This window comes from Prionailurus bengalensis, chromosome E3, assembly GCF_016509475.1.
Source record: "Prionailurus bengalensis isolate Pbe53 chromosome E3, Fcat_Pben_1.1_paternal_pri, whole genome shotgun sequence".
NCBI lineage: Eukaryota > Metazoa > Chordata > Mammalia > Carnivora > Felidae > Prionailurus > Prionailurus bengalensis.
The window spans coordinates 28,687,319-28,699,509 of record NC_057357.1 but is presented as its reverse complement, the minus strand read 5'-3'; the positions used below and the strand labels follow the sequence as shown (position 1 = coordinate 28,699,509).

At 48.8% G+C, this 12,191-nt stretch overlaps 2 protein-coding genes across 3 annotated transcripts in view; one reads left to right on the top strand and one right to left on the bottom strand.

Moving 5' to 3' along the window:
* The window catches only part of ABCC6 (ATP binding cassette subfamily C member 6), a 52,005-nt gene extending 44,843 nt beyond the window's left edge, over positions 1 to 7,162 (bottom strand). The window contains exons 1-4 of the mRNA XM_043560444.1: positions 6,968 to 7,162; positions 5,281 to 5,463; positions 2,862 to 2,987; positions 2,588 to 2,716 (exon numbers count right to left, since the gene is read on the bottom strand). Coding sequence (XP_043416379.1) covers positions 2,588 to 2,716; positions 2,862 to 2,987; positions 5,281 to 5,463; positions 6,968 to 7,003 — 474 coding nt within the window. The 5' untranslated portion in view covers positions 7,004 to 7,162. The remainder of the gene's footprint in view (positions 1 to 2,587; positions 2,717 to 2,861; positions 2,988 to 5,280; positions 5,464 to 6,967) is intronic.
* Positions 7,163 to 9,538: 2,376 nt separating this feature from the next.
* LOC122471625 (nodal modulator 1) overlaps positions 9,539 to 12,191 on the top strand; it is a 56,549-nt gene continuing 53,896 nt past the window's right edge. Inside the window, exons 1-2 of one of the 2 annotated variants that reach the window (XM_043560442.1) lie at positions 9,539 to 9,857; positions 11,889 to 11,978. In XM_043560442.1, the coding sequence (XP_043416377.1) occupies positions 9,693 to 9,857; positions 11,889 to 11,978 (255 nt within the window). In that variant the 5' untranslated portion in view covers positions 9,539 to 9,692. The remainder of the gene's footprint in view (positions 9,858 to 11,888; positions 11,979 to 12,191) is intronic. The other variant, XM_043560443.1, reaches the window with a different exon arrangement.

Here is a 12,191-nt window from a genome sequence, read left to right as displayed (position 1 = left end):
TAGTGCGATTGTTGGTTCTTCTTGCCACCCCACTGTTGAACAAATAACAGGCCAGAACCAAGAGACAGAAGGAGATGGAGATCTATCTGGTGGCGTCATCTGAACACTTGGACCAACCGTGCCCAGGAGAGCCCCCATGTAGGAGCTAATGAATTCCTGCAGACTTTTTTTCCCCCCTTAAGCTAGTGTGAGTTGAGTCTTTGTGGCTTAAAACAAGAGCCCTCGTTTCAAATGGCAGTTCCTCTACAGGATTTCTACTCTTTTGTTCTTACTTCTGTTTTCTGAGGTATTAGACAATTTGATATCCCAGCTACATCGTGGCTCACCTTCTCTATAATGCCATTTTTTAAAAATTTTTTAACGTTTATTTATTTTTGAGACATAGAGAGACAGAGCATGAACGAGGGAGGGTCAGAAAGAGGGAGACACAGAACCTGAAACAGGCTCCAGGCTCTGAGCTGTCAGCACAGAGCCCGACGCAGGGCTCGAACTCACGGACCGCGAGATCATGACCTGAGCCAAAGTCGGCCGCTTAACCGACTGAGCCACCCAGGCGCCCCTATAATGCCATTTTTACCACTGTTTCTATCGGGACATTTGTTCTGAATTTGGGGGAGATGGACTTGGGCTCTGCGCTCCTCGGCCGTGTGACCTTGAGGAGGCCGCTCATTTCTCTTAGCCTTGGTTTCCCCATCTTTAAAACGGGACTGTGGGAATCTGCCACAGCACATTCTTGTAAGAATCCAATGAAGACATGACATAAAGTGGCTTTTGCAGGGCCTGGCATGTGGCCGGGGTCACAATATTAATGTGTGGTCACAATATTATTATTTCTGTGCTGCATCTGGCCGCTGGGGGAACCTAGCTTTGCACACACATCAGTGGATGGCCTGTGCAATTTTCCCGTCGGTTACAAAGATTACTTTGTGAAAATCTGTCCTTAAGGACAGAATGGTATGTCTCTGCCTTTTCCTTTCGGGAGCAGGACTGGAACAACCATTTGGCTGGAGAAACGATCTACAGCCCGTTGCAGGGGGTCTCCAGATCTGGGGTGAGCATCCAAACTATGCAAGCACTTTTCAACCGGGGCAAATTTGTCCCCAAGGGCAGACACTCTGGGTTTTACCATCAAGGGAAGGTGTGCACTTGGCATCTAGCAGGTGGAGGCCGGGGATGCTGTTTAACATCCGACAAGGCGAGAACGGCTCCCCCCGCCCCAAAGAGAATGATGTCAAGAGTGCTGAGGTTGAGGAACCGAGGTCTGGGCTATTTCTCTCTTTGCAGGTAAACAGATCCGATGTGTCCCTTAACACAGAACTGCTATTGGCCAGGATGGGAAACTGAAATATAGGGAGGGGGGTGGGGGGAAGGGAAGCCTGGGTAGCTCAGTGGGTTGAGCACCTGACTCTTGATTTTGGCTCAGGTCCTGATCTCATGGTCTTGAGAGTGAGCTGAAAGCACAGTGCTCACTCTCTCTACACAAAATGAAAAAGAAATATGGATGGATATGCAACAATGCGTATTATGTCCAGAGGGGAGCATGGGTGAGGGTAGGTGAGAACGAGGGGAGATGTGCACGCTCATACAGAAAGAGTGTGTGCGCAGGTATGTTTTGGGAGGTCATTCCACTCACTCGTGTCTCGCACTAGGAGCCTTTTCAAGAACACAAACTTGAGACGGTAACATGTTGTGGAGACTGTCTGGACATAAGCCTCTATATACTTTGAAGATTCTGCTGGCAGGTGCGGACATCTACTCGTCCTGTGGTGCCTGGGACAAGCCTTGTAAGTCCCCTTGCTTATTAACTCTGCCAGCTACCATCTGGAGTATCAGGGATTAGACCTAATACTAATTAGACCTAATTTTTTTTTAATTTTTATTATTTATTGAGAGAGATTGTTTATTATTTTTGAGAGACAGACAGACAGAGTACGAGTGAAGGAGGGGCAGAGAGAGAGGGAGACATAGAATCCAAAGCAGGCTCCCGGCTCCGAGCCGTCAGCACAGAGCCCGACGCGGGGCTCGAACCCACAAACCGCAAGATCACGACCTGACCTGAAGTCAGACGCTTAACCAACCGAGCCACCCACGTGCCCCTATGGGGCCACTTTCAAATTTCATCGGGGAAGCTCCTGACGGCGTGAACCAACACTTCACCTGTGGCCAGTGGTGCAAGGGAGGACGTGTGCACGGGTGTGCGGTGTGGGAATGGGCGATGCATGTTCCTGAATCGTGTGGGAGCTTGAAGGCACAGACAGACACACTGGGTGGCGGCAGGTATGGGTGTGTTTCAGACGGTAGTTGTGTGATGCATGAAAGGTGGGGCACAAAGGGGTGCGTCTGCTGTGCAAGTGAAGTGTGTGAGCTACGTGTGTAAGACCCTGGGAATGAGTGTCCATAAAAACATATGGGATGACGCATACACCTGTGTGAGTGAGTGTGCCTGTGTGTCGCTGGAGTTTAAGCAACCGTGGTGTGTGTCCCTGTGTAGACAGTAAGTCATGTGCGGAAAGGGGAGGAGGAAGGAGGGAGGCAGGGCAACCCACGGCCTGAAACTGCCACATCGGTTCCCCAGGCTTCCACTTACCCCTTGCGAGGCCAGCTGGGCAGCACTGGTCGCTGGCAAGAGAAAGCAGAGAAGCCAGTATCCAAACAGCAGCCCCGATGCCCGGACCCCTTTCTTCCTCTCCGTGTGGACCAGGAACATGGCGAAGCTCTGGACAGGAGAGTCAGGACAGGCCCCTTAAGGTGGGCAGGAGCAGGGAGGGCGGAAAGGAGCTGTGCTCTGCCCCACACCCTCCACCAGGGCAAGAGAAGCCTCTCAGCCAGGAGCAAGCCCAGCAAGCCTGGGTTGTCCTTACCATCGTGGTGAGCCACACAGTAGGATGAATGAGGAATTCTGGGGCCTGGGGTGTTCCCCGCTGGATTCTCCAGAGAGCCACAGACACGCTGGACGTGCACAGGATGATGAGGGCAAGCCCAAGCACCTGGGAAACAGGCTTGGCTAGATAAGGTCGGCAGGCAAAAAGAAAGGTGGGGGCAAACCAGACAGGGACCCCACGCCCACTGGGCAGTGGCTCTGGATGAGGCACCGCTAAGGTCCCAACATCATAATTTAGCAGTGCCGGTGTGAGAGATGCCAAATAAGAAGCAGGAAGGGGAGCCTTACCTACAGATTCACCTTGACCTGGAAGTGTCCTATAAATAATATGCCCCAGGGACCCAGGCCAACCCAGTATTTTCCAGAATGCGAGGGTGGGGCAGGGTGCACCAAGAGTACACAGGCGAGGTGCTTTAGGTATGAAGAAGCGCCATGGGGGTACCTGGATGGCTCAGTAGGTTAAGTGTCCAACTTCAGCTCAGGTCATGTTCTCATGGTTCGTGAGTTCAAGCCCTGCGTCGGGCTCTGTGCTGACAGCTCAGAGCCTGGAGCCTGCTTCAAATTCTGTGTCTTTCTCTCTCTCTGCCCCTCCCCCGCTCATGCTCTGTCTGTCTGTCTGTCTGTCTCTCTCTCTCAAATAAATAAACATCAAAAAAATTTTTTAAAAAAGGGGCTCCTGGGTGGCTCAGACGGTTAACTGTCCAACTTCAGCTCAGGTCACGATCTCATGGTTCATGAGTTTGAGCCCTCCATTGGGCTCTGTGCTGACAGCTCAGAGCCTGGAGGCTGCTTTGGATCCTGTGTGTGTGTGTGTGGGTGTGTGTGTGTGTGTGTATCTCCCTCTCTCTGCCCCTCCCCCCCACTCACACTCTGTGTCTCTCGAAAATAAATAAACATTTATAAATAAATAAATAAATAAATAAGAAGCGGCCTGAAACAACATTCACGCAGGGGATGAAAAACTTACACTCTCTTCAAGTCCCTTTGACCTCTACTATTTTTAAAAAGTTTTTAATGTTTATTTATTTTTGACAGAGAGAGCACGAGTGAGTGACGGGCAAAGAGAGAGGGAGACACAGAATCTGAACCAGGCTCCAGGCTCTGAGCTGTCAGCATACAGCCCGACGCGGGACTTGAACTCACCAACGGTGAGATCATGACCTGAGCCGAAATTGGATGCTTAACCAACTGAGCCACCCAGACACCCGTGACCCCTGCTATAAAATCAAGGAGAAGCTCTGTCAGGACTGGTATGTCTCCAGACCTTTCTCTAAGATGCGGGGATCTCTCTTCTGAATGAGAGAAAGCAGGAAAGCAGAAGGTGGACACAGGTGGGAGAGAAGACGAGGCCTCTGGGCGCATAGCAGGAACTATTACAAGCACCTCACAGTCCAAAGCGGGGCTCCAAGTACTACTGGTGGCCTGGGTTTGACCCGCTGCCTATTTTTGTATCCCCTGTGAGCTAAGGATGGTTTTTGACATTTTTCAATCATTGAACAAAACTCAAAAAAGTATAATAGGTCGTGATGTGTGAAAATTACATGAAGTTTAAATTTCAGTGACTTTTGAGAAAATGCTATCGAGACACAGTCATGCTTATTTATTTACTGTTGTTTGTGGCTGCTTTTCTGCTGCAATGGCAGAGTAGGTGACATGGAATCCACATGGACCCTCAAAGCCTCAAATATATACTGTCTGGCCCTTTAAGGAGGAGTTCGACAATAGGACAAAAATTAACGAGGTGGTATGGGAAGGACGTTCTTTTTTTTTTTTTTTTTTTTTAATTTAATCCAAGTTAGTTAGTATATAGTGCAACAATGATTTCAGGAGCAGATTCCTTAATGCCTGGGAAGGACATTCTTGTAGAGGTTTGGAGAACGGGATGGATGAGCAGAAAGGCTCACACTTGGAATGCCCGTGTTTTTGTAACACACTAAAATAAATACAGAACAATTTTAAGAACCGGTGTTTAGAACTGCCAGTGGGAAAACATAAAAATCAACGCGTAACTGTTCAAAAAATTTTTAAAAATTCACCCAAGTGTGACCCTAAAATCACCTCGTGTACCCCAGGAGTATACCTCACACCCTGTGGGTAATTCCAAGGTATGGTAGTCACAAACTGGCCAGGAACATCTGAACATCCGGATGTGTGTGTTTGCAGATGCGTGGATTTTCATTGTCACCATATCTGTTTGGGGGAATCTGGTTCCACAGAGTTTACCTCTGTAGCCTCTCTGGAGTATTGCTCTGTTTGACTAAGAGGTCCCCGTCTTGCCCCCACCCTGGGTGCTCCTTGAAAGGAGGAGTGTCCACTTTGGGGTCTCCGCCAAGGCTCCAGCCAGCTTCCCACACCTCCCAACCATTGTCTGGTTACAGCCTCCCAGAGGCAGCGGTTACCATTTTGGCCTTGAAGAGCGGGGACATCCGGAGGTAGTTGTTGCCATGGCGATGGATGTAGAGGAGGTAGATGGGGCCAAGGACCCAGAGGTACATCGGGGGTACCCAGATCCCTGCTGTTTTCAGGAAGCACACGTTCAGTAGGTGGGCAGCAATGGGTTCAGGCTCTGTCCAGTTCCAGACCTGAGGGAACACCGGGACGACCCTTGTGATCATACAATGCAGGAGTCCCAGATTCACCTGATTAGGGGGCAAGGCAACCATCTGGACTCCTAACATTGACATGAAAATGGGCCCAGCACTCTCTGGAGTACCTTATAAGTCTCAACTCCTTTAATGCTAGTAATATCAACCCTAAGAAGTACAGGAAATTATGCTACTGATTTTGCATATGAGGAAGCTGAGGCCCAGAAAGGTTACATAACCTGGGTGACTACCACCCAGTGTGGTGGTGCTGGGATTTGAACCAAGGTGGCTGGGTCCTGGAGTCTGGGATACCTGGGTTCCAGGATGAATACTGGGTGCAGACTGTCATTTAAGCCTTATATTTTCAGAGGTAGGTGTTACTGTTCCCATTTCACAGACCAGGGAACTGAGGCACTGAGAGGGGAACAGCCTTCTTCAGGCCCACACATATAGAAAGTGGCAGAGCTAATTCCCATGAAGCCTGTTTGACCCCAAAGCTTGTTCTACAGAGGGTCTTGATCTGTGATTCTTTTTTTTTTTTAAGTTTATTTATTGAGAGAGAGAGAGAGAGAGAGAGAGAGAGAGAGAGAGAGAGAGAGAGAACAAGCACAGGAGTAGGGGAGGGGCAGAGACACAGGGAGAGAGAGAGAATCCCAAGCAGGCTCCATGCTGTCAGAGCTGAGCCCCGGGACTTGAACCCATGAACCATGAAATCATGACCTGATCCCAAGTCAAGAGCCAGATGCTTAATGGACTGAGCCCCCCAGGTGCCCCTGGGTCTGTGATTCTTCTCTCAGCCTCTTGACTGGCCTTCTCTAACGCTACAAAAAGTCTGAATGGGAAGTTCAGAGAACATGGCTCTTCAGTTCTCTTCCTACTATATTAACAGCCCTCCCTCTCCCACACTGGTTATCTTTCTTCACTGCTCCCCACTTCACTGCTCCCCACTGGTCAGCTCTGTGAACTTCAACTTCCCTGTGCCTCAGTTTCCTTTGTTGCAAAGGAGAGGGGTGGTGTTCAGAGAATCTACCTCTAAGGATTGAATTAAATGGGTTGATACCAATAAAGCACATAGGAGGATGTGGGGCACAAAGTAAGCTCTCAATTAATATCAGCTATTACTATTGCCTTACCGGCCCGGCCCCTGAAATCCTGGGAGTTTGCGACCCTTGCTCCCATCCCATGAGCCTCTTTCCCAGAGTCTTTCGCTAAGAGCCTGGATGAAAGAGGAAGCCGGCCAGAGAGGTGGGGGTCCTGAAGCTTTATGCAAATAGAGGTCAAAGCCTGCAGGCAGCTGGGAGGTCGGGAGGCCCCGTTAGTGGTGCTGGGGTCTCCAGGGGCAGGCTCGGTTAAAGGGCCCGCACTTGCCTGCTGTTTGCCTGGGAATTTGGTGGTCTCTCCCCTCCCCGGTATCACCCCCTGGAGAAAGCTGCCGGAGAGACCTACCAAGCCCGGAAAAGGAGAGTGGGGCAGGAGGCGGGGTGGGGGTGGGGGGACTTACTCCCTGTCCCACACAGGGCTCTGCAGCCGCGGCCATCGCGCGCCTCCCGTGCCTGTCCGTCTGTCCGCCCCGCGGTCTGTCCGTCTGTCCCGAGACAGCCTCCTTTGCCGCGCTCCGGGTCCTGGAAGGGGCGGAGACTGACAGGCTAGGCTGGGATTCCAGCTCCGGGATCGCCAGGCCCGGGGCAAGGTCCCGCCGCGCGGCAAGGGTGGGGCGGGAAGGGATGAGACGAGGCGATTGGAGGGGGCACTCTGGGTGGCCCGAGCCGGCATTGGGGGAGGGGATCTCGGAGCCCCGGAAAGTGCAGTGGCATCCCGCTAAAACCCTCCAGTCCCGCAACAGGTGGGATGGACACTGTCTGCCTGTAGGGTGGTGGGAAGATATTAAGATTACTAATAAAGAGTTTAGCACAGTGCCAAGAACACAGTAAATGCTCAATGAGTTAGCGATTATTAGTATTAGTAATGTTATGTTATCCATAGGTTACTAAGCAGTGGTTCACTGTGCCATTTCAGAAATATAATATGGAAAGATAGTTGCTAAACGCTAAATGAAAACAAGATTATAATACAAAATAGGCTATAATATTTATGCAAAAAAAAAGTATATGCTTAGGTTGGGGAAAGGGGGAGAAGGAAGTCAAATCTTGGCCTTCCTCTCCTGGGTGTTAAAGCAAGGTGTGTTCCCAGACAGTAGCTCTTTTTGGGAAATCCTTTATGCAACATGTATGCATAGATTTTAAAAATGGACGTGCAGTCCAGCAGTGATCATGGAAATCCTCATTTTTCTTTTCTTTTTCCTTTCCTTTTTCTGTTTTCTTTCTTTCTGCCACGAGCATGTATTCTTTTCAAGATAGAAATGAAAAGACAGCTTTTTCAGACAGGCAAACACAGGTACTCAGTTTGGAGGAAGGAGTCAGACTCTATGCATTCTCCACATTGCCCTGTCACTTCTCTGCAGCTCTTGAATGCCACTTCTCGCATGGCCTTCCCTGTGTGGGCTCTCCCCTTTCCCAACCCTGGCCTGGGGCCCAAGTCAGTATGCCTTCAGCTGTCCTCCGGCGTGGGTCTTCTGGAAGAGCAGGGACACAGAGAACAAACTCAGTTTTGAAGCTGAGTGTGGCAGGTCTGCTGTTCACATTTATAAATTACGTCTGCTTATTTGAGGTGATCTTGGTGGAGGCTGATGGAAATTAGGGGGAGGCCTCTCTTACTGTGACCCCATGTGACCCCACCTCTGATAGGCATTGCCACAGTCCTAGTGTTTATTTTATTGTATATGTGAAGATGGATTTGTGGGGAATGGTGGGAATTTTGGGGTAATGGTCAGAAAGTAAGGAAGAACACAGAGGAAATCAGTTGGGTGAGCCAAGAACAGAACCCAGTCCTCTGAACAGTACAGGGCTGAATGCAGAGCCCTAAACTAGTCCCTTTCCCCCTCTCAGCCTCAGTTTCCCATTCTGTAAGGTGAGAAGGTTCCATGGGTCAGCATTTCTAATTGGTGGCTTTCAGCCCCATGCAGATTTGCTAAGACAAACCAGGGACTCATGCTAGGGAGAGGAAAGGGCATCTGTTTCAGTTGTAGTTATAAATACCCAATAAATGAAATAAATATTAAGCTAGATTCTCTCTATAACCAAATAGTTGAGAATTCCACTGTATTTCCAGTGAGAGTGCAGAGTGAGAAACTGAAATCAGACGTGCTCATGACTGAGATCCTTGGGGGATGTATCATTCCATTATAGGACCCATGAAGGTTTTAACCATTGCATGGTCTAAACTCCCTATGATTCATAGTTGTATATTGCTTAAGTCTTGGTGACAATGATAAATTCTGGTGGGAAATTTTCTCTTACCTGGTTGTTTAGAAATAAAATATAAAAACTATCAAAATAAAGGGCTTGATTCTCTTTTAGGGCAAAATGGAAGAATTCTAATATCAGGTCAGAAAAGCAATTTTTGTCTCTTTTGATGTGGTAACTTGCAGTTAAATTCAGTTTTTGTCATAGTATATGTATAATCTTGGGGCAAAGCACAACGTACTGAGATTTGAACTTGTTTTCTGACAAACCATGCTTCAAATCACAGACAATTCAAAGTAAATTAACTGTTTGCATCTCTTGCTTATGGGAGAAAAACCCTCAAGTTTGTTTCTACACAAATGTTATTAGAACTGGGATTAAAATAAATTTCAAATACCCTTTTTTTAAAAACATAATGCTGACCTTAAATGGCCTATGTATTGCTTTTTTAAAAAAAGTACTGATTATTTATAATGGAAAAATGCACTGACTCAAATTCCTAAACGGGTTTTTGAGATTATATATCACCTGTGAAATACATGTGCCAAAAACATTCGGGGGAGTAGTTGGATACTTAAATCAATAGTCTCTTGTCGTTTCCGGTTTCAGCGATATTGAATTCCAAAGCATAATTCAACTTTGGAGTTTGTGACTGTAATCAGGCACCTTGCAACTGCACCTGACAGACGGTGCGCGGAGTCCTCCAGGCCACCGTAGGGCACTAATGGTCTGGTTTTGTTGCTGAGCATGCGCTGTAGTTAGCCTGTCTGGCGAGGGGGCGTGGCGCCGGAGCACGCACGCGCAGTAGCGCCGGGGCGGGACCTGGGCTGTCAGCGGCGGGCAGAGGAGGAAGCAGCGGACAGCGCGCGGAGCTAGGGGCGGGACCTGGAGGCCTGCGAAGGGTCGGGCGGCAGAGGCCCGGCCATGCGGGCGTGCAGGGGCTTGGGGCCGCCGGGGCCGGTGGTGGTGGCCGCCGCTGTGGTGCTGCTGCTGAGTGGCGTGGGTCCGGCACGCGCCTCCGAGGACATCGTGGTGGGCTGCGGGGGCTTCGTCAAGTCGGACGTGGAGATCAACTACTCGCTCATCGAGGTGAGCGCCCGCCCCGCGGCCGGGACCGGAGCTCGCTGTGTGACCCTGAGCCAGTTACTCAACCTGTCTGGGCTGCGGTGGCCTCGCCTCAGACGCCAGGCGGTTGCCACCTGCCCCACGTTCTAGGAGTCCTTGCCTCCTTGAAGACTCCGCCCCCCGCGGGCTCTCCACCATCCCATGCCCTCCCCGTCGCGCTGGGGTGGGGGTTCCTATCGTGGGGTCAGCTACGGAGTGGGGTTGGGGACCTAGAGGTATGTACCCCACGTCTCAGAGCCCCCAAAAGTTCTAATCCATTCCTCGAAACCCCCCAGGGATGCTTTTAGAGAGCACTGATTCCCATCCCAAAGATCCTGTCCGGGTAGATCTCTGTTGGCATCTCTGGGGCTGGGAATACGTATTTTTAATCTTTCCCGATATCCCCCCACCCCGGGACTCCTTTTCCTTTAAAAATGGAGAGTTGGCAGCTGCCCTGAATGTCTTTCTGGGTAACTAGTGAAATTAATGCTGGAGATTTGAGCTGAAGTCTTTTATTAAGTTGTAAAGCCCCAGGCAGTTACATGATTATCAATACAGTGGCATTATGGCCCAGAAAGCTTTTGTGAAAAGTAAGGTCACTTGTCAGGATAGATGGGAGGGGACCTGAGGGAGGGCTGGCCTCTGTCTTAGAAGGGTACTGTGATGGGGCAGAAGGGGATTGGAGAGAGAGAGAAAAAAGGAAGAGGCTATTAGCTGGCAAAGAGAAGGGACTTTGGGGGGATTAAGACCCCAAAGGCTGACTGAAAGCACATTTGAGCCAGTCCATTGCTGGCAGCTGAAGGGCTGTGGTGAAGGAATGAACCAGTATATTGTACAAATCTGGTTGCTGAGATGGGTTTGGGGAGGGGTAGAAAATAGATTCCACACTCCACTGGGTCGCCCTGGCCTTGTTCCAAATCCCAGCTTTTGTTCTTGTAGGAGGGTGTTGAGACAGAAGCAGAATCCAGCACCATGTATTAACTAAAGAAAATAATTATCACCTTCAAGACCCCTCTGTCTCTCGCTTCTCTGCCAGTTTTGATCCTAAGTCAGGTGTTTAATGAGTCAACCCACTGGCAATGGCAGGGTTCTAGGGCTCTGCTGGGTGCCCGTGCCACCTCTTGGGCTGCCTACCAGTGTGTGGGCACAGACCAGTTCAGAAGCTGCCTTGCAAGGCTTTGTGCTACTTAGTTTCCTGGGGCTCCGAGAGAAAAGTAAAGGCAGAGAGAAGTTAGTACTACCACATAGTAATAGAGTAAAATAATAAGAACGCTTTTTTTTTTTTTTTTTTGAGCCATGCTGTCTGCCAGGTGCTTAATATGCATTGATGTGAGTCTGTATAATCACCACGAAGGGGAGTGGCTCTTTTCGTATTTACGAAGAAACTGGACCTCAGGAGGTTAAATGACTATCACACAGCATGTGGAAAACCCAGATGCTGCTTGAGTGTCTTAAAAGGTTAAGAGATTGTATTTGGAAATGCCCAGGATACAAGAACTTTAGAGATCCCTTGAAAAGACACACATTAAGTGCCTTTTGATTTATTTTTGCCAAAGAATGAAAATAAAAGAGGAAATTAAAAATTCCTAGATGAGTGTTAACTCGCAAATATTGGAAATCATTTGAGATGAATGTAGATCCCTGTCCCCCCACCCAAGACCTTCTAGTTTAGAAACAGAAGTGCAGCTTGGGGATTGCATTTTAATAAGCACCTTATTAATAGCACATTGGCAAATTTGTTTTACATCCATAGAGACAGCCGCTAAAAATACACTGAAAAATATTGAAAAATATGACTTTTCAGGGTAGTCTTTAGAGGGTTTCTAACCTAAAAAATATCTAATTACACTATTTCGTGGATACTTTGTCTTATTTGTCTCTGACCTTAGTGCCTGGTGTTCATCACAGCACATAGTAGGTCCTCAGCAAGTGCATATTGGCCAAATGCATTGTGGTGTAATGTAGCTAATCCTCAAAGGCTATATTATGACTTTTCTTCTTTCTCTTGTCTTCTAGATAAAGTTGTATACCAAGCACGGGACTTTGAAATACCAGACAGACTGTGCCCCTAATAATGGTTACTTTATGATCCCCTTGTATGATAAGGTAAGAGAGACTACTGTAGTCGTTTATGATCGGAAGTGGTGTGGCCTCCAGGACCGCCCTAACCAGAGCAGGCTTTATTTGGCACATGAGCAAATGCTTGTCTCTTTTGTAAATTATAAGTGGAATCTACAGTCCTGGCCAAATTTTGAGGGAGACAATTTATAAAGTGGGTTGATTGAGTACAAACCGAACAGTGGTTCTCAGTGTCTGCAG